Source organism: Accipiter gentilis, chromosome 17 (assembly GCF_929443795.1).
Source record: "Accipiter gentilis chromosome 17, bAccGen1.1, whole genome shotgun sequence".
Taxonomy (NCBI): domain Eukaryota; kingdom Metazoa; phylum Chordata; class Aves; order Accipitriformes; family Accipitridae; genus Astur; species Astur gentilis.
The window spans coordinates 20,184,464-20,207,682 of record NC_064896.1 but is presented as its reverse complement, the minus strand read 5'-3'; the positions used below and the strand labels follow the sequence as shown (position 1 = coordinate 20,207,682).

At 39.9% G+C, this 23,219-nt stretch overlaps 2 protein-coding genes across 12 annotated transcripts in view; one reads left to right on the top strand and one right to left on the bottom strand.

The window, feature by feature from the left end:
• PPFIBP2 (PPFIA binding protein 2) overlaps positions 1–10,101 on the top strand; it is a 107,926-nt gene extending 97,825 nt beyond the window's left edge. For 6 of the 8 annotated variants that reach the window (XM_049820484.1, XM_049820486.1, XM_049820489.1 and 3 more), the window contains 10 exons: positions 1,263–1,295; positions 1,839–1,977; positions 2,658–2,786; positions 3,368–3,518; positions 3,676–3,787; positions 4,142–4,230; positions 5,161–5,283; positions 5,957–6,082; positions 6,894–7,082; positions 7,492–7,703. In XM_049820484.1, the coding sequence (XP_049676441.1) occupies positions 1,263–1,295; positions 1,839–1,977; positions 2,658–2,786; positions 3,368–3,518; positions 3,676–3,787; positions 4,142–4,230; positions 5,161–5,283; positions 5,957–6,082; positions 6,894–7,082; positions 7,492–7,680 (1,280 nt within the window). In that variant the 3' untranslated portion in view covers positions 7,681–7,703. Of the gene's footprint in view, positions 1–1,262; positions 1,296–1,838; positions 1,978–2,657; positions 2,787–3,367; positions 3,519–3,675; positions 3,788–4,141; positions 4,231–5,160; positions 5,284–5,956; positions 6,083–6,893; positions 7,083–7,491; positions 7,704–9,253; positions 9,320–10,029 lie in introns of those variants that run through there. The other 2 variants (XM_049820491.1, XM_049820488.1) reach the window with 2 other exon arrangements.
• LOC126047200 (NADH-cytochrome b5 reductase 2) overlaps positions 1–23,219 on the bottom strand; it is a 28,157-nt gene extending 4,938 nt beyond the window's left edge. The window contains exons 1-11 of one of the 4 annotated variants that reach the window (XR_007508528.1): positions 23,146–23,219; positions 22,895–23,041; positions 21,746–21,818; positions 19,992–20,098; positions 18,819–18,948; positions 17,275–17,358; positions 16,647–16,732; positions 15,686–15,785; positions 13,657–13,888; positions 7,057–7,139; positions 1,870–1,968 (exon numbers count right to left, since the gene is read on the bottom strand). Coding sequence is in view for 1 of the 4 variants with exons in the window: in XM_049820508.1 (XP_049676465.1) it covers positions 13,716–13,888; positions 15,686–15,785; positions 16,647–16,732; positions 17,275–17,358; positions 18,819–18,948; positions 19,992–20,098; positions 21,746–21,818; positions 22,895–23,041; positions 23,146–23,160 (915 nt within the window). In the remaining 3 variants the exon portion in view is untranslated. Of the gene's footprint in view, positions 1–1,869; positions 1,969–7,056; positions 7,140–12,431; positions 13,889–15,685; positions 15,786–16,646; positions 16,733–17,274; positions 17,359–18,818; positions 18,949–19,991; positions 20,099–21,745; positions 21,819–22,894; positions 23,042–23,145 lie in introns of those variants that run through there. The other 3 variants (XR_007508527.1, XR_007508529.1, XM_049820508.1) reach the window with 3 other exon arrangements.

Here is a 23,219-nt window from a genome sequence, read left to right as displayed (position 1 = left end):
CCCCAGCCAGCAACTAAGCCCCACAAAGCTGCTTGCTCACTGCCCTGCAGTGGGATGGGGCATTCAGAAGGGTAAAAGTGAGAAAACTCGTGGGCTGAGATAAAGACAGTTTAATAGGTGAAGCAAAAGCCATGCACACAAGCAAAGCAAAACAAGGAATTCATTCACCACTTCCCATCGGCAGGCCAGTGTTCAGCCATCTCCAGGAAAGCAGGGCTTCATCACATGTAACCATTACTTGGGAAGACAAACACCATCACTCCGAACATTCCCCCCTCCCTCCTTCTTCCCCCAGATTTATATGCTGAGCATGATGTCCTATGGTCTGGAATATCCCTTGGGTCATTTGGGGTCAGCTGTCCCAGCTGTGTCCCCTCCCAAATTCTTGTGCCCTCCCCAGCCTGCTTGCTGGTGGGGTGAGAGGCAAAAAAGACCTCAGCTCTGTGTAAGCACTGCTCAGCAGTAACGAAAACATCCCTGTGTTATCAACACTGTTTTCAGCACAAACCCAAAACATAGCCCCATACCAGCTACTTTGAAGAAAATTAACTCTATCCCAGCCAAAACCAGCACAGTGGGTTTTTATTTATTTTAAGGCCTCATCATCCTAAAAGCTGCTAGGATACTGTAGTTTCAAGATTTCAATAGGCTGTGGGTTGTTTAGGGTTTTTTTAAAGAGTTTTTCTGTGATTGCAACACTGTAGGTAATGCATGAGCCATGCCATTATGTCTTTAACTGCAGGATTATCCAAGGATGGGTGATCTTGTAAAGAAAAACATTCTTTTTCTAGAAACAAGCAATGACTCCTTACATACACTGAATTAACAGATTTTATTTGAATTTTTTTTAATGCAGGTTGGTTTGTTTCTTGCATGTGCAATAAACTCATCACACCTCCAATTCTACATTTCAGAGGAATTTGACGTAATCTTAGACATTGCTTCATTTCAGATACTCTGCAGGCTTTGTAGAGCTCTGCAGTATATGCTTAATGTGTTAGAATTGTCTAAGAATAGTTTAAAAACAAACAAATCAGATAAATGATCATCCCTATCTAATTAAGATGACCTGTACAGAATTCTTGGGGCTTGTGCATACCGATGCGTATTCACTTTCATATCAACCATAACTGCTGCTTTTCTTTTTGTTTCTGCTTTTAATGCTTAGCTTACTACTTTGCTCTTCTGTAACTTTATTTTGCTGGTGTTTTATATCTTCTTTGCTTCTTCATCTGGCTTTCTGCTTCTTGGGATGACTGAAGATCGCATCAGGAGTGTCAGTGCACCAGTGCTAGGTACTGTATCCAAACAAGATGCAACTTTAACATGAATTTTGCTGCTTACTTTTTTCCTTTCCTTTTTCCCTCCATTTCTCTATGAAATATTAATACCAAGTGGGCCATCCAGATTGAATTCCTTAAGTGCAGTAACAGCTTTTGATGTATGGCATTCGGATGAGATTTCTTTTTAAGATACTTATTCCTGGTTTCATTCTGTTTTCACTGAAGTCAACAGAAAAATTCCCACTGATTTTGATGGAGCAGTTATGGTATTAAGAATAGGCAAGGCAAGAGTCTGAAGAATCTGCCTCAGTTTGAAGACCTTAAACTAAAATAACAATACTATTTTACCCAATGTTTTATTATTTTCTTTTTTTTTTTTGTATCAAATGTACGGCTACTATTTTTTTACCTACTGAGCATGTTTTTTTAATACAAGAACAATTGTATAGTATTTTTACTTTTTTATTATGTTCTGCATTGAAAAGTTAGTCTTCCAGATAATAACTTTGTTAATAATTAGCATATAATGTGGCTATATTACTGTTCTTAATGCAGGAGAAACGGAGAATGTGGATGGTACAGTAGTCTCGGATGACCTTTCACCTCTTTCTTCGGGAACGGATTCAGGTCCACAGTCTCCATTGTCTCCAGAAAACAGAAAGAGTCCAAAAGGGATCAAGAAAATCTGGGGAAGGTAAGGTTGTTTGGTTTGGTTTGGGTTTTGGTGGTTTTTTAGTGCCCTGGCAAAGCATTTCAGCTGAGAATGAATCTAGTTCTCAGTAAAAGCTACAATATCTACAGCAAGAATAAAGTAAAATTCAGGAAAAGAAGAGAAAGCAGCTCTGTGATTGTATGGGGGTGTCTCTGTACACATGGGTATAGAAAAATGGATGGTGGTGTTTCCAGCGTCATGCTGTTGGGAAAAAATAAGACTGCTCTCATCTTAATGCTAATAATTTAGAATGCCAACAGTTTCATTAGCTATGAAAAATTAAATGATAGTAAGTTGTTCATTACAGAAGGCATCAGAGAGAAAACAGGAGAAACAGAAAGCAGAGGGACTGAGTTTTACTGTGTTCACTTTACCTGCTTCAGGACAGCAGACATTTGCAAGTCTGGCCTCCAGTGTGCATTATGAATTGAACTGGAGGGTTATGACTGCTCTGCAGAGCTTTTTTTTTTTTTTTTTTTACTTTCCTCAGAGTTAGGTCTAGACAGCGTTTGCCTGGAACTTCTTCAGCTACTACTTGAATTAGATGTTTGTGGTTTACAGGAGGATTAATACAGCTTCTAGTTGTCACTATAGTTTCCATACGAAACAAATGTTCTCTGTTGCAAGCTAATAGTACTATCGTGGCACTCTTGTCTTGAAAGAATAAGAAGAACTCAGTCAGGTAACTTCCCTGCAGACGATCTGGGTTTGGCAGAGTTTCGAAGAGGTGGTCTCCGTGCAACAGCTGGACCTCGGTTATCCAGATCAAAGGAAACCAAAGGCCAGAAAAGGTAATGGTTCCTTCTTTACCTTGCACAGCATATTATGCCGTATTGTTAAGTGTGCTAAACAGCCAAACCCTCTTCTTGTGAAATATGCTTTTCCCAACATACTTCGTTACATGTGGAATTCCACAACAAACTGGAAAGAATTTCTCTGGTAGAAAATATCCTGAGAAGCAACCCTGCCTGCACTCCTTCAACTGCAGGTTGCAGCACTAGCTGTTTGTCAGAGCATCAAAAATTTCACCTTGTTAAAGAACTAGAAAACTTATCATCTCCCATGGGAACATCTGCAAAGTGATGAGGATTCAGCAATTCCCTTTTTCCTCTTTTCAAATAGAAAATGGGAAATTCTTATTCGCAGCCCCCCCGCACACACTGTTCACAAGTTGAGGCTGGGCAGCCAAATTAACAGGACACTAGTACCACAGCACATACTGCGAAAATGGCTGTTGGCTTTTTATTATTGCACAGAACTAAAGCACGCTAATACATACGCTGTAGTACTGCCTCTGGCACATGATGAGCTTTCTGACAATAACCATAATTCCTTCCTTTAAGACTTTTCAAACATTTCTTGTACTTTTCAGTGACTACAATGCTCCGTTTGCTCAGTGGAGCACTGAAAGAGTTTGTAACTGGCTTGAGGACTTTGGTCTTGGTCAGTATGTCATTTTTGCACGGCAATGGGTGACTTCAGGCCATACACTGTTAACTGCGACACCTCAGGACATGGAAAAGGTAATAATCTTGTTTCTTTCAAGCAACCAAACATGTTGATTCTGTACAACCAGACCCCTTCAAACAGTTGGCAGTTCTACCTTTCTGAAATAGACACCTAATGAGATGAAAAGAGCCAGAGGCAAGGCAAACTATTTGTTAATGGTTATTGTTGCAGGAAATGGGAATAAAGCACCCACTGCACAGGAAGAAACTAGTTTTGGCCATTAAATCAATAAATGCAAAACAAGATGAGAAGTCTGCACATCTCGATCATATCTGGGTAACACGTAAGTGTTTGAACTGTCATGGAATTGTTTGGAAAGGAATGTGCCCCACCGCTATGGCTGGGCTGCCTGACACGTTTGTTTAAGCAGTTAGCAAACATCTTTTTAAGAGCACCTAGTTTCAACATAGTAGTTTGAGGATTTTTGCAGTGTTCTTGACATCACAGGGATATTGTGGACAAAGCTGGTTGGTGGGAATTGCTTTTAGGCTTCTGGTAAGAGGCTGTCCTTTTGAAAGGTGAACAGATAGGATGAGCTACCTGAATGCCTCAGAAGGAGCTGGCCCAGACAAGAAGGGGAGAAGGGCTTCATTCTCACTGATCTGGATTTGGTACACCATTGTTCTTGTATCTGCAGGATGGCTTGATGATATTGGTTTACCTCAGTACAAAGACCAGTTTCATGAATCCAGAGTTGATGGGAGAATGTTGCAGTACTTAACTGTGGTAAGCTAAAATCCTTTTTCCTCAGTTTAACCAAATTTAACTTCAGAATGAGCACAGAATTTTACAATTTTCCTTTGAATGTGAGCAGTTCAAGTATTTTTTGCAAGACAGAAATAGCGCCAATAGTAACTCGTGTTGTCTCGCACATGATTACTATTCCTAAAGCACATAAGTCATAGGATATGTTACAGCTAACTTCTGCAAAGTCTTTCTTTCAATATCATGTAGCACACCACAATTAAAGGTAAAATGACCTATTTTACATGCAGCTTCTGGAGTGTATTGTTATTGTTCTCCACACCAAGTTAGCAACGATATTCAGGAAACTAAAGATAAGCAGCCAATCCAGTAATTTGTACAGTTCTGACCACATTAGCAGCAAACCATGCACTACACATAGCCACTGTGTTTTCTTCCAGTTTCCCTGCCCAGGTTTAGATAATTAAGTATTTGGTTTTGTTAACTGTGCTATGAAAAAAAAAGCCTCATTTAGCTGTTATCAAAAGTACAGCTTTGTCTACGCTGCTTAAGGAGCCTTTGTTATAGGAGTGTGGTCCCTACTGTTCGATGGTTATGTGTGTGTTGCTGGCTGCAGCGATCCTACCCACAACAGGATCTCAGCTAGATCAGAAACAGCCCAAGTATTTTAAAACTAGCCGTGACCCTGGGTTTTACTTCATAGGCTACAAGCTCTCCTTCGTTTTTTACTTGCTATGGTGCAATGTTTCAAAAACAAAAACAAACAAAAATACCCACCAAAAACCCCCACCCTAAAAAAACACCTCTTTAAAATACAAACTTTTCTTTTACCTAAACCACAGCTACTGTGGTTTATATAAAACTACATAGCAAGCTTAAAATCTTTCTTCTTGGGGAAGGTACCTGTTTTGGTATGCATTCTGTGCCACTAAAAGGCGCTCTCCTTTACAGAATGACCTTCTCTTTCTGAAAGTCACCAGTCAGCTGCATCATCTGAGTATTAAATGTGCCATACATGTGCTGCATGTCAACAGTTTTAACCCCCACTGTCTACGCAGGAGACCAGTTGAGGAGGTAAAAGAATGTTTAAATAAATTAATTTAAACAAGCACTAATTACCTGATTCCAGCAAAAGGGGATAAAAAGTTAGCAGTGTACACTGATACCACAGAACCACTGCTACTAGGGAATTGCATCTAAAGCAGTAGTTAAGTTATGCTGCTTTCGAGCTCTGGAATGTAACATGTACTTACTGATAATAAAAATCTACTCAGTCCTTAAGTGCTTGAGCCACTTATTAGTTCAATCTCATGCACTTGTCTTCAGAAATTATCTGCTTAGTTTAAAGAAGTTAACTCAACTTCCAAGAGAATCCTTTGGAATGTTTTCTTTGCCTGTCCTAATTTTTAACCCTCAAATACTGTAAGGTTTTTGCCTTACCTGGTCAGCATAGTTTATTCCTTAGTATTAAAGACTGACAACAATACTGTTCTCAGAATGCTCCCTTTTTTACACCTAGCATCCGTAATCTCTACTGTTATACTACTTGATGCAATATATGGGGTTTCATCTGACTATGCCTGCCATCTTGTCAGAGGATGGCTCAAAGAGGCCTTGAACAGAAACAATACCTTAGAATACTGCTCTTTGAGGAAGAACGATGTTTTTATCTGAACTGAGGATACATACTGTGAACATGCAGTGACAATGCAGGCTATAGTGTCATCTTTTCTGCTTATTTTAACAGAATAACGTTTCACCTTCTGAAGTAGTTCAGTGGTCCAATCACAGAGTGATGGAATGGCTCAGATCAGTCGATCTGGCAGAATACGCACCAAACCTTCGAGGAAGCGGAGTGCATGGTGGCCTGATTGTAAGAAGTTGTTTTAACATTTCACTACATATCTACTAAAAATTGACACATTGTAGTATGAAACATCTTTTATCCGGTGTTTGTCAAGCAGGAGGAAACAAACACACCTGCAATGACAGCATGATCAAGCCTTCTAAAGAGCCTCTTTATCTGATCCATGCATCTTAGTTTTACAAAGGAAAACTAAAATAAAAAAAGGAACTGCTAAAACATCTTTTATGATGAAAGCTGAGCTGTGCATAGATGTTTAATAGCAGTACATTAAAAACAAACTGTACTGTGGGCAAGTTACTTATTGATAAGGCATCGAGTGTTTCTTTGAGTGGTTTTAATAGAATTCTGAGCCACAGTAAGTAACCGTCCTGAACTTGCAGCAATCAGGAATGACATTTTTTTAAATTCAAACCATTCTGAACTATTTGCAGCTTAGTGAAGTCAGAGTTCTGAAATTCCATGATTCTAGTGCTGTAGAATTTTCGCAAAAATGAAACAGAAAAAATTGTACTAAGATTTAAGTTTACACTCTCTCAGTAGAGCAGAAAATTCTGAAAACAAACTTGTTCAATCCAAATAGCAGGTTTGATGATAAATATAAACGTGTATTTGACTGATCATGCTCTGCATTTCTTAGGGCCTACTTTCATGTATTTCCCATTCAAACCCTAGTGAGTATCGTATCCTGAGTTATAAAAGGTCTAATGTAGATAGATAGCTTAGTAAGAATGAGAAATTCCTCTGATAAGCCCTGTAATGGTTTACTATTGCAAATATTTAACCATATAAAAAATAAATATTCTGCCATTTTTAATAGATTCTCGAACCTCGCTTCAATGGTGACACGCTGGCAATGCTGCTGAATATTCCACCTCAAAAGACCCTACTGCGACGCCACCTAACAACCAATTTTAATGTATTAATTGGACCAGAGGCACAACAAGAAAAAAGAGAAATAACAGAGTCAACAGCATACACACCTCTGACCACCACCGCCAAAGTTCGGGTATGCACTGCTTTCAAAAACGAGATATTTCAGAATTTCAGGTTTCCTCTCCCCTGTCTTATAAAGAAAATAAGGGACAAACAGGGGCAGTGAGAGGTCAGTTCTAGGAGGAGTGTTACATTTTCCTTAATTCTAGATACCAAAGCATTTAATTTGTATCTGTTTAAATCAACTTCTGAAATAAGCATGCAATCCCTTCTGTCTTTTCTTAGAAGAAACACTATCTAAATGTAATTAACATCAACTGTAGCTCCCAATTCGAAAACAATTAAATTTATTTAGTTCAGAATCTACATACTTTTGAAGGACTAGGATATAGCAGTAAATCAAAATGGAGAGGAGTTTGAATGTTTAAAGGACAACCTTATTTTCCTTATTCAAAACTTGTTGTGTTGTCTTTTTATTTTAGCCAAAGAAACTTGGATTTTCACATTTTGGAAACTTAAGAAAAAAGAAATTTGATGAATCAACAGACTACATTTGTCCTATGGATACAAACCCAGCTGCTACAAATGGTACTCAGAAAAGCTACAGTGGATACAAAGGGCTTAGTCCATTCACTGATAGGGAACTGGATCAGGTGGGACAGACAGACTGATGCCATTCTTATCTCATCCTCTCCATGCATTCCAAAGCTTGCAAATAACCAAATGTTAGCATATAACAAAGTATTTGCTACATCCGCATGAACTTACTGAGAAGGTATTGGCTATGGACACTGGAAAGAGTTCTATACCAAGAATGTCAGGTTAATTTTTTTTAATCAACATCATAATAAAGTCATTCATCTTCAAGCCCTTTTTCAGGAATGTAACACCTTTACACTATGAAGATCAATGTATTTTGACAAATTAAGGCGGTGGTTGCAGTAAAAACAAGACTTTTGTACTTCTAGCTTTCATAATCTCAATAAGGCACACTACTTTTTTTCATTATCTTTATGGGTGGTTTTTAATGTAATAAATTTATTTGGACTAATTTGTACAAAGCTATCTTATATATTAAAGTACAACTGGATTGTATATTTTTAACAGACATCAATCAAAGAATCCAACTGAATTTTTCTTTCATTATGTACAGTGGGGAGTAGTTATGCTGAGACAGTGTATGTGAAAACAATGCATCAGTAATGAACAAGATCATTAATAAAACCAATACTTAAATAATACACTTTTGATATGTAGTAGTGAACTTGTGAATGAAACTGATGTCTAGACATCACACAGACAAATGATGAAGACTAAAAACCATCAAATTTTATTCAACTTTGTTGTTGTGTAAAGGGATGTAAACCCTGAAAAATGGAGCTTCTGGAGGCTTGTGTGAACTTTGGCAACACACAAGAGCCAGACAGAGGCAGCTGGGGTAAACTGTCCATATCTCCAGTGACCTTAAGTGACATAAAAACAGTTTAAGTCTGATAAGAGAATGGTCACAAAATTGAAAAGACTAACTGAAAACAATTTTTTCATTTGCATGGTTTACTGCATCTAACATCTCATCTGTGTTCATTATCTAACCATTGTCTTTTTCAATGTACACCTTAGTAAAATTAAGTACTGTTCCTAAGTAGGGACAATACTAAATCCTGACTGTAATTCAGTATGGGTGTCCCACTTGCACAGTTAAGTGTCGCAAGTGAATGGATTAACTGTGAGCCCAGAGCTCACACTATGCAGTTGGTCAAGCATTACAAAAATACTGGATTTTTCTCTATGAGCATGCTCTTTCAATTAAGCATGACTTCTGAGCATGCAGTGAAATCACAGTGCCCTAGAACTGATAACCTTTTTATATAAGAATAGGTAGGACTGTATTCATGAAGGACTCTTACTTTTTGCCTGTGAAAGAAGTATGGTAAGTGTTACACCATCTAGAAAATTTTACTCTTCGTTGATAATATCAGTTAAGCTTTTTCTTTTCTTGTGTGAATTACAGTTCAAGTTTCATGTAATCAATCTTTCTTAATCAGGATTCACTCCTCTTATCTTTCAGTGTGTCTTCATATACCTTATAGCATGGAGGCATTTTTGTTAATGTGCAGAAGTCAGAGCTTTTAAACTTATCACAACTTCATTTGTCCAGGCACCGATACCTCCCAAAGATGCATGTAGAATGAATAAAATTGCACATACTGTCTAATTTGAACTAGTTCCTGAATACTTTTACAGATGGAACATTCAGAAGGAACAGTAATGCAAATAGGGGCTCTTTCTCAAGGCATAAGCCATCTTACGGTATGTACTGATTTCACTCTTGTTTTAAAAGTCATAACTGTATTCTGCTAGAATTCAGTGAAAGTTGGTCATTGCTGGCAGTAGTTAAGAGTAAGTGGGTCACTATTCTTGTTAAATACCTCTTTATAGCCTGGTTGCACATTTACAGTCCAAAAAAAGCCTGCTTTTAAATTGCACTAGAAATTAAGTTTCATTTAGACCTATTTTAAGTTTTCATGAACTCGGCTATTTCTTTGACCTAATGACAGTTGTTCATCCCCTTAAATGAAAACAATTCTTCAAAGATTTTGTAAGTAACCATCAAATGCCTCAATCACAGCAAAGTCTAGCAGAGGCACAGACTTGAAAATTTACATGAGCTAAAACTCCATGGAAAACAAAACAAAAAAAAAGCCCCCACAGAAAAAGTTTATTATTAATTCCTGACTCCATAGCAGCTAATTTAAAAAAAAAATAAAAAAAAAGTCGTCAACTGAAAGGTATAATGAAGAATTACATAACATAGTTGAGTCATATGCCACACACAAAATCTCTGTAGAGAATTTCCTCAAGTAAATAATAGTTTATTTAAAGCTGCATTCAAGAAATTTCTTTTAATTTTCTGTGGCTCTAATCCCCTCTGTTTTGAATCTGGTCTTATTACAGTTGGATTTCTTTAACTATAGGCCCCTAACTGAACATGCTTACTTGTTCACATCTTGTTTTTTCAGACAATGTTAAGCCAAGATGAAATGCTGAATGACAGCAGATTTTTAACACCTACCTTTGAAGAGTGGAGATGATGTTTCACCATAACCAAGAACACTAATAATACCTCATGCCTGTCCAGAGGGGTGGCCAGGAGAAGCTTGATGCTGTGGTGCAGAAAAGCTTTACCTCTTTTCTGCCAATGAGACTTACCACATAGCATTTAATATTGTCAACATAGCAACACATTACAGGTAACGCTCCTCTGCCCTATTTTCCATATTATGTAACGTGAAATAGGTGTTGAGAGAGAAATGGTACTCATATCCAGAGTCTGGAAAGCCAAGACTAGCGCAACATTCTACCCTTTTATTCAGTCGTCTTTTACATGGTATGTTTACATACTGTTATATAAAAGATCTTTTGTAATTTTTTATTTTTATAATTAACTTGTAATGCAGGAATCATTAATACTCTTATTGTACCATGTGGACTAAGCAGAGCCACTTAGAAGCTCAGATGGATGCTGGTGAGTGCAGCAGTAATGGCTCACTAACTACTACTGCAGCCTTGCCAGAGACTGTTTCCCATAAAACGATTTTAATCTCTCGCCCCTTTCATTAGCATGTCCTGCCCTCTTTTTATCCAAGTAAGTGCAGTGTAGAATGGGAAGAATGGAACATAATACTATCCATCAAGCCCCTGCTTTTATCAGGAGGATGACAAGACAGCATGTTCACAAATCCTTACCCAACTCAAAAAGTTGCTGAACTACTACAAGAAGAAATGTAGCTTTGAGACTACCAGGAAAACTGATGGACTCAAAAACTGGTGCTTCATTTGAAGTGATTTTCTTTATCATGTGATATTTACATGTGCACTAAGATGTTTGCTATCAAGGAGAAATCACAACATTTAACTAATATAAAATGTAACTTTAAGAATGGTGTTTGCTGTGCTCGTAGTGTAAGGGCAACAGAATTTCCAGCATGATCCATTGTTGGTTTTTAATGACAATTCTTTAACTAGAACTATTGAACGGGCTCTTCCTGTACATTGACATTTTGTCTAAAATGGCTAGTACTGGCACACATGTGCAAGCATTCAGCATGCTCATAAGCCTTCTGAATAATGAAAATGGTTCAAAGTTTTCTGAGCCCCATACCTGGTTGGTCTGAAACATAGTACTGGCTCTCAGGAAGACAGGGATTGTAACAAGCCTATTTTCTTTCCATAGTTACACCTAATTAAACATTTGGCTGCAAACAGCTGTGGGAACTGGAGCTTACAGTAGAAACACTTTTGTAACATTTGCATGAGAACTGGTGATGTTGTAAACAATACTGCTGTTCAATTTCAGTTCTCTTTTCATTCCAGCTACAGACAGATTTTCATAGAATACTTTAATGCTTATCTCCTGTTGCTAAATACTGCTCTCTGATGTATAAAATGTGACAAAGGAGCATCAGGCAAGTATCATAATAAATAGATCTGTTGCTATTCTACTGAGCTAGGCAGGCCTGCAGCACTGTAACAGAGGTAAATATGGCCTCTCACTACCTACTTGAGGGGCTGTTCAAGGGTGAATTTGTCTCCTTTACAACAGCAATTACTTGTGGCATCTGTTGACAAGTGCCTCTCATGAATTAATAAGGTATTAACAAGATGATAGATACCTTAGTAAATAGGGAAACATCAGAAAAGAAAAATGCTCAATTGTAAAGAAAAAACTTAGTATGTATATGGATGGTTTGCATTACTCTTCCCTTGCTGGCTGCAGGGTGTTGGTTTACATAGTAATATAGCCTGAGGGCAGGTCACTCCCAGCCACAACACTCCCAAATAAAGGGGAAATCTTTGGTACTGTCCCGAGTATGCAGCAAGGGCTCTTCAAGAGCTGTCAGTGGCACTTTTTAAAGGTGACCTATTCTAGTCCTGACTCCATGAGCCTCTCATTACAGACCCTGCACTGTATGGTCAGATCTTGGAAGCCAAATACGTGATTTTATTGTCCAAAACTGTAAAGCCAAGACAATTTTTTTTTTTTCAATCACTGAACTATGAAATAATAATGGAAAATCCAAAGGAATGAGAAATCAGTCTACAGATCAGCAAACTAAAAATGCTTAATAAAAGGTGATAAATGTACTGTCAAGTACATCTCCAATCTGGCAATGCGATCAACACTAGTGACCAGATTATGTACTATGGGCATCTGAAATACTTTGTCAGGTTAATTAGCCAGCAGACTGATTACAGTACCACAAATAGGAGAAGCTGCTCCAACAGGAGCAGCTTTAATATCACTGTGATATTCCAAGCAGATTTTCAGATTTCTTTTGATGATGTATTTATAACTCAGTGTGTTGTTGTGCTAACTTGGCTGTGAATAGTCAATCTACAAAATTATTGATTTTTTTAATATATATAGAGAGAGAGTAAGAAATCCTAATTAGCATAACACTGGCATAAATGCTTATTTTTTGACTGTTATGAATAAATTCTGAATGTTCCTCCATCTTTTGCTGACTGTGGAATGATTCTAACATAATTACACACGCTTGATCTCTCATCAGGGGACAGAATCACAGTCTGAATCCCCGTGTCTGTCTTTGTAGCATTACTGCTTACAAATGTAACTGATTAAGTACAAAACCCCTACGTCAAATTTTAACTAGTAGATTCCTTTTGCTTTGCTTTAGATGAATGAAAATATTTAGTAAACATATATTCATTAGCATCTGAACAAACAAGTCTTCTGGCTCATGGATTTGTCAGAGCCTAAAACAAATGTAGTATAAACTAATTCCTGGAAATGAATACACAGTACTCCAGGCACTGAAGGCTAAGAATTAAATGCTATGTGGTAAAAACACTAAGATGAGGCATTAGCCGAGTATAAGACCAACTCAGCATAGCTTACAATAGGAAGTAAGAAGCCGTGTTTTCTCATAAGCAAAGGAAATTTCTGAAACTGCCAAAAGAGCAAGCACTACACTTAGGAGAATGACATTCAAATGACGTAACACCACAGGACAGTTAGGTCTGTATATGCAGCCCAGAACTTCTATATACAGTTGGCAGTGATTGTTTAGCTAAGGCTGTTAGAAGACAGCATGAAGTGATGTAATCTTCCTGAATAAATTTCACACTAGTGAGAATTTCTATTACAATAATAAGCAATTTGCATGTTACCCAAATTCTGTTCACTTTTTCAATAGCATACTGTGACTTCTTTCTTAGTCCCTGGTAAAGAGCTGTAAAATAGCATTTTAAAAAAAAAAACGACTATTCTTTGTACTCTCCTTCCCAGGATTCACTAAATGAATTACTTGTAAAGCACAGTCAAATAATCCTAGTCCAGTTTTCTAGCCATCTTTCACATTCCACACCCATGTTAACAAACAAATGGTTTTATCTCTGTCTTATCTCTCTGATTACACTTTTTTTTTGTCAGAATTAACATTTCATACTAACTTAAGAGGTTAGACTAAGTTACTTCCACACAATTCAAGATGATCTCTCAACTTCTCAGTTGAACACGCAAAGGTAATAATTATGAAGTTATGAACCACAGAAATTACATTAAGTGGTTAAAAAACACACACCCCAAAAAAAACCAAAGAAATACTGCGCAGTTAGTTACATACCAGTGGTTCTTGTAGGAAAATACACAGTCCTTATGAAAAGGTATGCGAAGACATCCACGTTAATAAGAAAATGTACTGCTCTTGGGATAGCCAAGTTTGTCCAGGTTGGGCTGACATGCTAATTGAATCATAGGTGGTGGTCCACACATGAGAATGAGTGTCTCGCTGCCAGGGGAAGGGAGGTGGGTTTTAATCATGTCTGCAGTGACAAAGCCAGAACTGTACTTCCAGTCTGAAACAAAGAAATTAAACTATTAATTTGAATCTCTGTACAGTTGGAAGACTTTCTAAACTGCATATGTTGTACTTACAAAGAAGCTGAAGAATGAGCAAAGCTATGCCACCATCACTGCAAGCCAAGAGAGGGTTAAATCTCTCACTGAGCTCAAACCTAGTGGTCCCCTTCAACAGGAACAACAAGCATGTGGGTAAGAAGGATCTGACTGATAAGACATGAAAGACTGTGAATAAATGATAGACTTGAAAGAAATTAGACAGCAGATAGGAATAAACAGGAAGATATCAGCTCTTCCAGTGAAGACAGGTCACCCGGGGCAGTTGTGCAGGGAGAGGTATTGAGACATGTGCCATCCAACACATGGAAAAAAAACACAGAAAAGAGATCGAGCGGTAAGGTGACAAAGTTTGATGATGACAAAAGTTCTACTGTGTAGTTAAGTGATAAGAGGAAAAAAAATTAAAAAAAGAGGAAAGAAATACTGCTTGAAATCATTTAGCATTATTGAATGCATCTGTCATTGAGTGAGCATAAATAGGAAAAATAATCCTGCCTTCACACAAAAATATGTGCTTTAAGCTCATTTATCAGGAGCGAGATGTTGGGGTTATAAAACCAGCAGCAGTCAAAACACCTATGAAATCTTAAGAAGTATCAGGAAAGGAAAAGGGAACACAACCTCAAAGTAAAAATACAGTTTGCCTGCATCTTGACTACTGCTGTTCAGTTCTCATCTGCTCAGCTCAAAAAGGGAAAGGGCAGAGCTGGAAAAGGTTGAGAGAACAAGGGTGAGCAGTGTCGGGGAGACCAGCAATCTTCAGTATAGAAGAGGTGGGGCAGCAGGGGTGATTGATTGATAGATGTCTGTAAAATTAGTAACATGAAGACAGCTGGTAGGCACCTATTCACACTCTCTTCCGACACAAGAATTAAGAGGTGAATGCAAACCTGAGGAAGTAATTCTTCACACAAAAGTGCTAATGCTATGGAACCACTAACAGACTGCCAAAAGGAAACACACTTAAGTTCTTACAGAAGTAGTCCACTGAGGGTTACTGTATCTGTAGAGACACATTTGGCTCAGAATTGAGAAATATTAAAGACTGGAAGAGAATCAGGGCCTGCTGATTACTCTTCTCTGGCCACCCACTCATGGCTATTGCTGACATGTACAGAACTTTGATCTGACTCAGTTTGGCTCTTACATCTGTTTAATAAAAGCTCAGATCACTTACAACATCAGCAAACATGAATACCCAAGTTTCAAAGGAGATTCCAGTAGAGTTCAACCTCTCCCTCCATTTCTAATTCAGTGCAATGCCAGCCTACAGCTAATGCTGTAATCCATACACATGGCAGCTCTGTTTTACCAGAATCTAATCTAGAGCTGCTGCAAAAGAAAGATGTGCATGTACTACTTACAGGTATTAAGAAATTTAATGCAAACAAAATGCTAACATAACCTCATTCGGGAAATAGCCCAGAACAGCTGTTAATTTTGCTGTAAAGTCCCCAAAACTGGCACATCCTGAAATACATCAAAAGCAACATGTCTGACCCAACAGGAATTAATTATTAGTTCACACTTTCTAAGGCCCACCTGGTTTGGATCACTTTTCAGGTGTTGTGGTAAGGCTTGTTTCTGAGGGGTTGGGGGGGGCTGTCTGTTGTTTAAAAGTGTTAAGACAAGATGACCTGATATTATAGTAATGGCCCCTTGAACAAGAGCAAAACCCATGACTGTTCTACAGCGATGAGCAAAGGCATTTCCAGCGTGTACCAGCAGCCTACCTTGTGGAGGTCTGTCCAGTGTATACCAAAGCGTGAACTGATCAGGATGCCTCTTAGCAATGTCTTCTAGCTCAGCTCTCAGTAATATATCTTTTTCTGTCTGCAAAATGAGACCCCTGTTTAGATCCAAACCATCTCAAGATGCTCTCTAATGTAAGCTCATCCGGCATTCAACAAGACAAATGCAATGGTAACTCATTCAAACCAAGAATTTTTTTTTTCCCTTTACATGATAGCTATTATCATGATAGGCTTCTGTAAGTTCAGACTGAGAACAACAAAATATGAGACTTAATAGTCACCTAATCACTGACTTAAAGAAGGCAATTTGAACAACTTTTTAATCCAGGCTAAAAACACAATGAGCTGGGTTTGCCTCTGACCCTGGCAAATATGGCCCCGTACCAGCACAGTGAAGGTAAGAGTAGAAACAGATTAAAGGAACAAAATCCTGTTTCCTTGAAATCAGTGAAGGAGCAAAATGAGTAGAGGGATCAGGATCTGTTCACACTATTTAATCCCTAATGTAGGAATTAGGGAGTACAAGTGAAACCATGAGGAGCCATTTTCAAAACAGATAAAAGAAGATCATGGGAACTATGACAGCACCACACAAGTATTTATAAAATTATGGATAATTAAAATTATAAAGTTATGGATAATTTTTTTATTCCTTTTCTCCTTCTTAAATCATTTTAACCCAAGACAATATATTAAGAGCTTACATGATAACTATTTCTTGCTCCTCCCTATACTGGTCATTTTTAAATGTGCTATCTCAAATAATATTTTCTCATAAATGGTTGGGTGAAAATACAAACCCAAGGACACCAGAAGCGTATGAAAAATGCAGAGCAGTGTTTTCTCTAAGGGTCAATGTCCCATCAGTTTAAAAAGCTCAGAGGCCAGCAAAAAAATTAGGCCATTAAAGAAGGACAAACAGACAAGTCAGCATACTCACCTGATTAGCAAAAAGAAGGTAACATTTTGTGGAGTCCTTAGGATCATTTGTGATACGACGAATCAGCTGCAACATAGGAGTTATTCCTGTTAAAAAAAAAAGTGGTTAAAAAATGGGCATTTCTTCCCACAGCTGCAGTTTCAATATTAATGCTGCCTTCCTTCAGTCTTCAGTGGGAGCTTAGTTTGCACAGGGCTACAGACCTCTACGTTCTTAATCCGTGGCAAACGCAGAGGTTGGGGGTTTCTATTATTACAAATCATTTCAGAACAAAAACAAAACCACAATACATGTATCTGGGGCTTTCCCCTTCAGCATTCTCTATCACATACAGTAATTTTACTCTCAACACATTCTCCTAAAATATTTTTCGTCATTGGGACTGAAGCTCAGAGAGATGAAGTGACTTCTCTGAGGTCACATGGTAAATCAAGACTAAAACTCTGAAGTAGCTAGCTCCCAGGACTGAGCTCAAGCCATTGGAAAGCCTCAGTGTTGCCAAACACTCATTAAAAGAAATACAGGTTTAAGTGCTCTGCTACTAAAGTACAGTGTTTGATACTCCCCACGTGCATCCATAAAGACACCTTCATTCTCTAGATATTCCATATGATGAGAATAGTTTTACCTGTTCCTCCAGCTATCATCCCAACATGCTTTGCAAACTTCTTCTCTGCTTCGGACTTCTTATGGGGCTTGATAAGAAAGGTACCTAGAAGAAATAGTCAGAACCTGTGGGTATGTTAACCCCCAAACAAACATGGATACAAATTCCATGGGAATAAATTACTACAGCCTACCAATTAATTAGGACAGATCTTCTGGAAATGCTAAATGGACTCAGCACAGCATTGAGCGCAAAGAGTAGAAACCTCTTTGTCTCGGTAAACTCCAATCCTAGCTTTGAACAACTGATTTACTCCTTCCCTGCCACCCAACATCATTTATTATAAGCTCATGAATTCCCACATCACTACATAGAACACAGCTCGGCAGCTGTGAATGTTAGTGGCAGCTATAGCTAATCACAGTCCCTACTACAGAAAAACAGGTTTCTTAGGCCATCTTCATCATCCTCACTTGCACCATGGATCTAGCCATTTGTGTGCATCCACATTCAACGGAGTTGTAATTAAACCAGCATCAAGCAAGAACCCTGGCAAAGATTAGAAATCAGGAATGTTGGAGCCTTGCATACTTTTATCAAATACTTTATTATTGTAATTCATTTCCAGTTAATGAAATCCCCATGACACTTGCAGTCAGCTAGGTGACAGCCTTCTAGTCTCCTGTGGGGAGAAGACCTTGCCAATTTCTGCTCTACACCTGGGTATACCATTGCTTCCAAACTGTCACAAAACCAGACAGTTCATAATTGAATTAATCTCCAAGGACCAAGCCAAATTAAAAGCTCATGAAAAGTATTCTATATGACAAGCACTTGACATACTCCAATCTTAAGAGATCTGTAACTAGTAACAAGCTTTCTTAGCTACTACTTTTTATAGCAGCAAAACATTTGTAAAACATGCATCGTTCGTTTCCTCTTAGATATAACAGATTCATCAGTATATTACTCATCATAAAAGGTCATGATCCAGAGAAGCACTGATCACTTATCCCGCTGAAGTAACAGTCCCTCTCAGTCAAGATCAGTGCAAAATCTTTCATTTGCATCTTGAAAGAGGATTACTTCTGTGAACGTACTTCCTCCTTGTCAACTCAGACCTGATTTAATCACAAAATGGAGCTGGCTCTCTGGCAGTGGGTTATTCAGTAACAACACTGAGATTCTCAGAGTGCATTTCAGGCCACAACCTCCCTTGTTTGAGAAGTATCTGGAACATCTCCCTCCATATGTATAGCTGAGGTACTATTTCCAGTACAGCCTTCTCAGTAACACAATGCAATAGCGATTTTTTCTGATTTAATTATACGGTCCCAGGAGTGAGACAATAACCAGCTATTCCTCACAGGAAGTAAACACAAAGTACTCTTTCTCATCATAGCAGCTGTGATAGGCTCTTGGTCAAGACTAGGAGAGGTGGATTTTTCTCTTTCCCACTTTTTAAAAAAAGATAGTCTACAAAGTTGTCAAGTTTTATAAAACACCTCTGAAAATAACCAATGCAAGTTCCTCCCTTTCGCTCTCCCACCTTCATGTCACAGTACCTGACCCCTTATAGACAAGGAGCCCATTTGGCCCTCTGAAATCAATAATATCTCCAATCTTCATGTCATCTAGGTACTGGGACATCTTCCCACCTTCTGGAAACTTGGGATTCACATTTTTGTGGTAGACCTGTAAAAACAGTAATTTGTATGATACCAACCACTAGCTTTCCTACAGACAATATCACTAACCACAGAACACAATATTGCAGGTCTGAAATTTAGCATCTGAGAAAGAAATTGCAACAGTTCTTTGCTCTCAGTTATCTGTTGTACCTTGCAACAGGAAGCAGCCAAAGTAAGTAAAGTGCTCTGTCAGGCACGTTCCTATGCTCTCTGCAAACAGCCGGGCTAATAGGAATAAGTGGCAGGCAGATTACATACTGGTGCCCTCATTTCACTATCGCTCCAGCAAGAACCTTATGTCACCCCATTTTTGTAGTTGCTCCTTCTGAAAATAGCATTGCTGCATCTTTTCTTTTTAAGGCTCTCCCAGAGACTCCAGCCACATCATAGCTTCTTCACCTTTCAAAGCACATAATAAGCATTAAGTAGTTAATAACCATTCACCATACTTGCAACATGAAGAACAGAGCACATGAAAAAAGCAGAGATTTTTGCCTAGGGACAGACTCTACTGTAGAAAAGGATTAGAAAATCCAGAAGTCCTGGGATCAAATCATCCTACATTCCCTAGCTTAAAGGATTTCCCTTGTTTCTTTATCCCATTTTCTTAATCAATAAACACATCAGCAACAACTTCTGATGCTTACAGACGTGTAATTGCAATCTCTGTAGCGTCACCAAAAATAGCAGTTCTTATTGACTTGTTTTCTACTTACAGCTCTGAGCAGTATTAGTAGCAGCACAAGCATCTTGAGGCAGAGCGATCGCTATTTGTGTGCTGCCAAATAAAGATACTAGGGAAGGTCCTGCAGTACTGCCAAGGAAGTGATTCCCTTCTCCATCTACTCTACCTCTGCTATCTCTCAGTGACATACAACAGATACACAGGACACAACTTACTATTCAAGGATAATGTGAAATGAGTTGTTTGCAGTCATCCTATTTGAAAGAAGATCAATCAAAATAAATTCTTTATTTCACTAAAATGAAGTACTTTCCTTCCTTCCAGTTAGCAATTTATCTATATTAAAGGAAACCAAAATTTACCTTAATAATTAAATCAACATAACCTTTTGTTTCGTCACTGGAAACTGGGGTATAGGCTCGAATCACCAGATTACCATCAACTTTTGCAGAAAGATAAACATGTTGGCCTAAGGAGAAAGAATTACAAGCTGAGTATTTATTTTTTCATTCCTGAAGTACAAGACAAGAGAGAAAAGCAGGTATTGTAACCCGTTAAACACAAGCAATGATAAAGAAAAACCTTTACCTTGTAAATGCTGTATAAAACATCTAGTCTCTTTTCTTTTTTCAGCAAGAGTTTCTGGAGCACAGGGTAACTGAAGAGAGCTGGTACGTTACAGAACCGAGGATAAGATACGAGTAAAGTAGGAAATTTATAGTAAAATAGTGATACAGAAAGTTTGTTGCTCGTTCTCAAGTGCTCTCTGTATTTTGGGTTCTGCTGTTCTCACATTCATTAATGAAGCAGAAGTAAGGACACACCAGTTCACACAGGCAAAGTGTTATGGTTTAATAGCAGCAATCTCTCAGAGCAAAATTCCCAGAGATTCTGCACCAAGACATCAAGAACAAAGCCTTGGGCCATATTCCTTCTCCATAACTCCTGCCTCTGTAATGCTGCAGCTTCCACAGCACTGGACACTGGTGTCCACAGAGACCTCTTTGCCCAACCTAATGCTCCAAGAGGCAGACTCTAAAACGCACCTGTTTCTGCTGATTAAAAGAACTGAAAACTCCTTGCCAAGATTAGTCTCCTCAGCCAGACAGTACTAACCTAGAGAGTTGTATGCAAACACCAAAAGCAGGAACAGCACTGGCAGAAAACACTTTTTTTTTTTTTTTTTAGCAAAGTGATCCTGGTAAAAATCAGAAGGCAGGAATCTCCCAGGAAGTAATCTGGCCCATACAGTTTCACGATCCAATTCCTAAATTCTTAAGAATAAAGTCTGGATAAACACAAGTATTGCAGGGCACATCTCAATTCGTTTCTCATTTATCTAGTTAATACGGACAGTTCAATTATACTTTCCCATACAAGCCAGAAGAGAATGTGGAGAAAGACTGCTGCCCTTGACAGACACATGCAAGAAGGACGTGGTCACAGCATGGAATGGGAAAGACCCTGACACTTGCCATACAGCAAGCGAAACAGTGAAACACAGTACAGAACAAACAGGGCTACATCTGCCACATCTGGAGATCAGAAGACTGTGCCTGAAATGAACATCAAACATCAAACCCTAGTCTGAAATGAACATCATACTACAGAAAGCAAGAGAAAGTTGTATGCGTATGTATGTAAATCAAAGGTAAGTGCATGGACAGAATAGTTACGAGCTTCCCAGCAGAAGAATTGTTCTCTCTCATTTACAAGTGCAACTGTATTTGTCAAAAGCATGAGAGCAGTTGACAACAAACTGAGGGCACCAGATGGAAGTAGAATGCAAACAAGAAATATGAAAAAGCTTTGACAGATACCATTGCTGCTTGTATCCTGACTGGTGATGAATTCCATCAGACATGGTTCAGGTGCTTGTTCTAATCTACACTACACAATTTAACACAAGCAGAAAAAAGCACACACAAAAGACGAGAAATACAACCCTTTGGGAAATCTGACATTTCTCTTCGACACAGCAGCATTCAGATGCAGCTTTTTACTCCTTCTTTTGCCAAGTCTTAAATTCCCAAACAGTCAGAAGTCCAAGAACTATGAGAACAGTTATAAATCCTAAAACCAGAAATATATGTAACGAAGTGTTTTCAGTACTTACCTACAGGTAATCCTAATATATGATCCGGTGAAGGTAGCCCAAATCGGAATTTCTTAGTATCATGACTGATTTCCTAAAAAAACAAGCAAACAAAATCAGAATGAGGTCAATATCACCACTGCTTTGAATTTCAAACTCTACTCAACACGATGTGCTTTAGTAAGCCTGGCTTTTTTGTTAGCATGCAAGCCAAATGCTAGGAAGGGACGCAGAAATGGCTTGGAAAAATAAAGTTTAAATAGATCAGAAGTTTTGGAAGCGGTCTTTTCCTCTTTAATTCCACAAGGAGTGACTTTTGCCCGTCTGCGCAATCCCTACAGCACCTTTACAAGAAGAAAATCTGGAAACCCTCCATTGCCCTGCCCGAGGGCAGTGAGCACATTTCATAATTTGTGGCCAAAGATCAGGCAAGACAGGACGTGCAGAAGCACAGGCTGCTAGGATTACTTCTCACTGAGGCACACTGGACAGCAATCAAGGGAGAAACACGGCTCTAAACTAGGATTCACAAAGAAACGAGCCTCCCCCCTCTTGAGACAACTGTTAACACCGTAGTGTAGGCATAGCTGCTTTTAAGACTCCTGCTCTACCCCAGGGAAACACTGCAGCCTGGCTGCGGGAGTCACAGCCGCCCCTTGGGGGCTCCGCGCACTTCTCGGGCCCCGAAGCCTGGGGCAGCCCATGACCAACCGCCCCTCGGACTCCCGCCGCCAACGGCCCGACCGCCCCTCAGACACCCCCAACCCACGTCCCGACCGCCCCTCAGACTCCCCCCACCCCAACCAACGGCCCGACCGCCCCTCAGACTCCCCCAACCAACAGCCCGACCGCCCCTCAGACACCCCCAACCCAAGTCCCGACCGCCCCTCAGACTCCCGCCGCCAACGGTCCGACCGCCCCTCAGGCTCCCCCCACCCCAAACAACGGCCCGGCCGCCCCTCAGACACCCCCAACGCACGTCCCGACCGCCCCTCAGACTCCCCTCACCCCAACCAACGGCCCAGCCGCCCCTCGGACACCGCCAACCCACGTCCCGCCCGCCCCTCAGACGCCCCCCGCCCCGGCCGACGGGCAGCCAAGGGCCCGGCCGGCCCGGCCGCAGCGCCGGGACGAGGGAGGGGGTTGAGGCGCGCCGGGCCGCCGGGTCACCTCCTTGTCCATCAGCCGCAGCGAGTATTTAGCGAGGGGGTCCCGCAACGTGACGGGGCCGCTCGCCCTCCGCCCCGTCCCTCTGAGCAGCAGCAGCAGCACGGCAGATACAGCGACCACGACCACGGCCACCGCCACAGGGGCAACCTGCGAGGAGAAGGGCAGGCGGTCAGGGCAACGAGCCCGCCGCCCCCCCCCCCCCACACACACACACTCCCTGCCCCGGGCCGCCTCCCTCCCGGCCCCCTCACCGCCAGCGCCTCCATGGCGGCAGCCGCCCAGCGAAGAGGCACGGCTCGACCGGCGGCCTCGGCAGCCCGCCCCG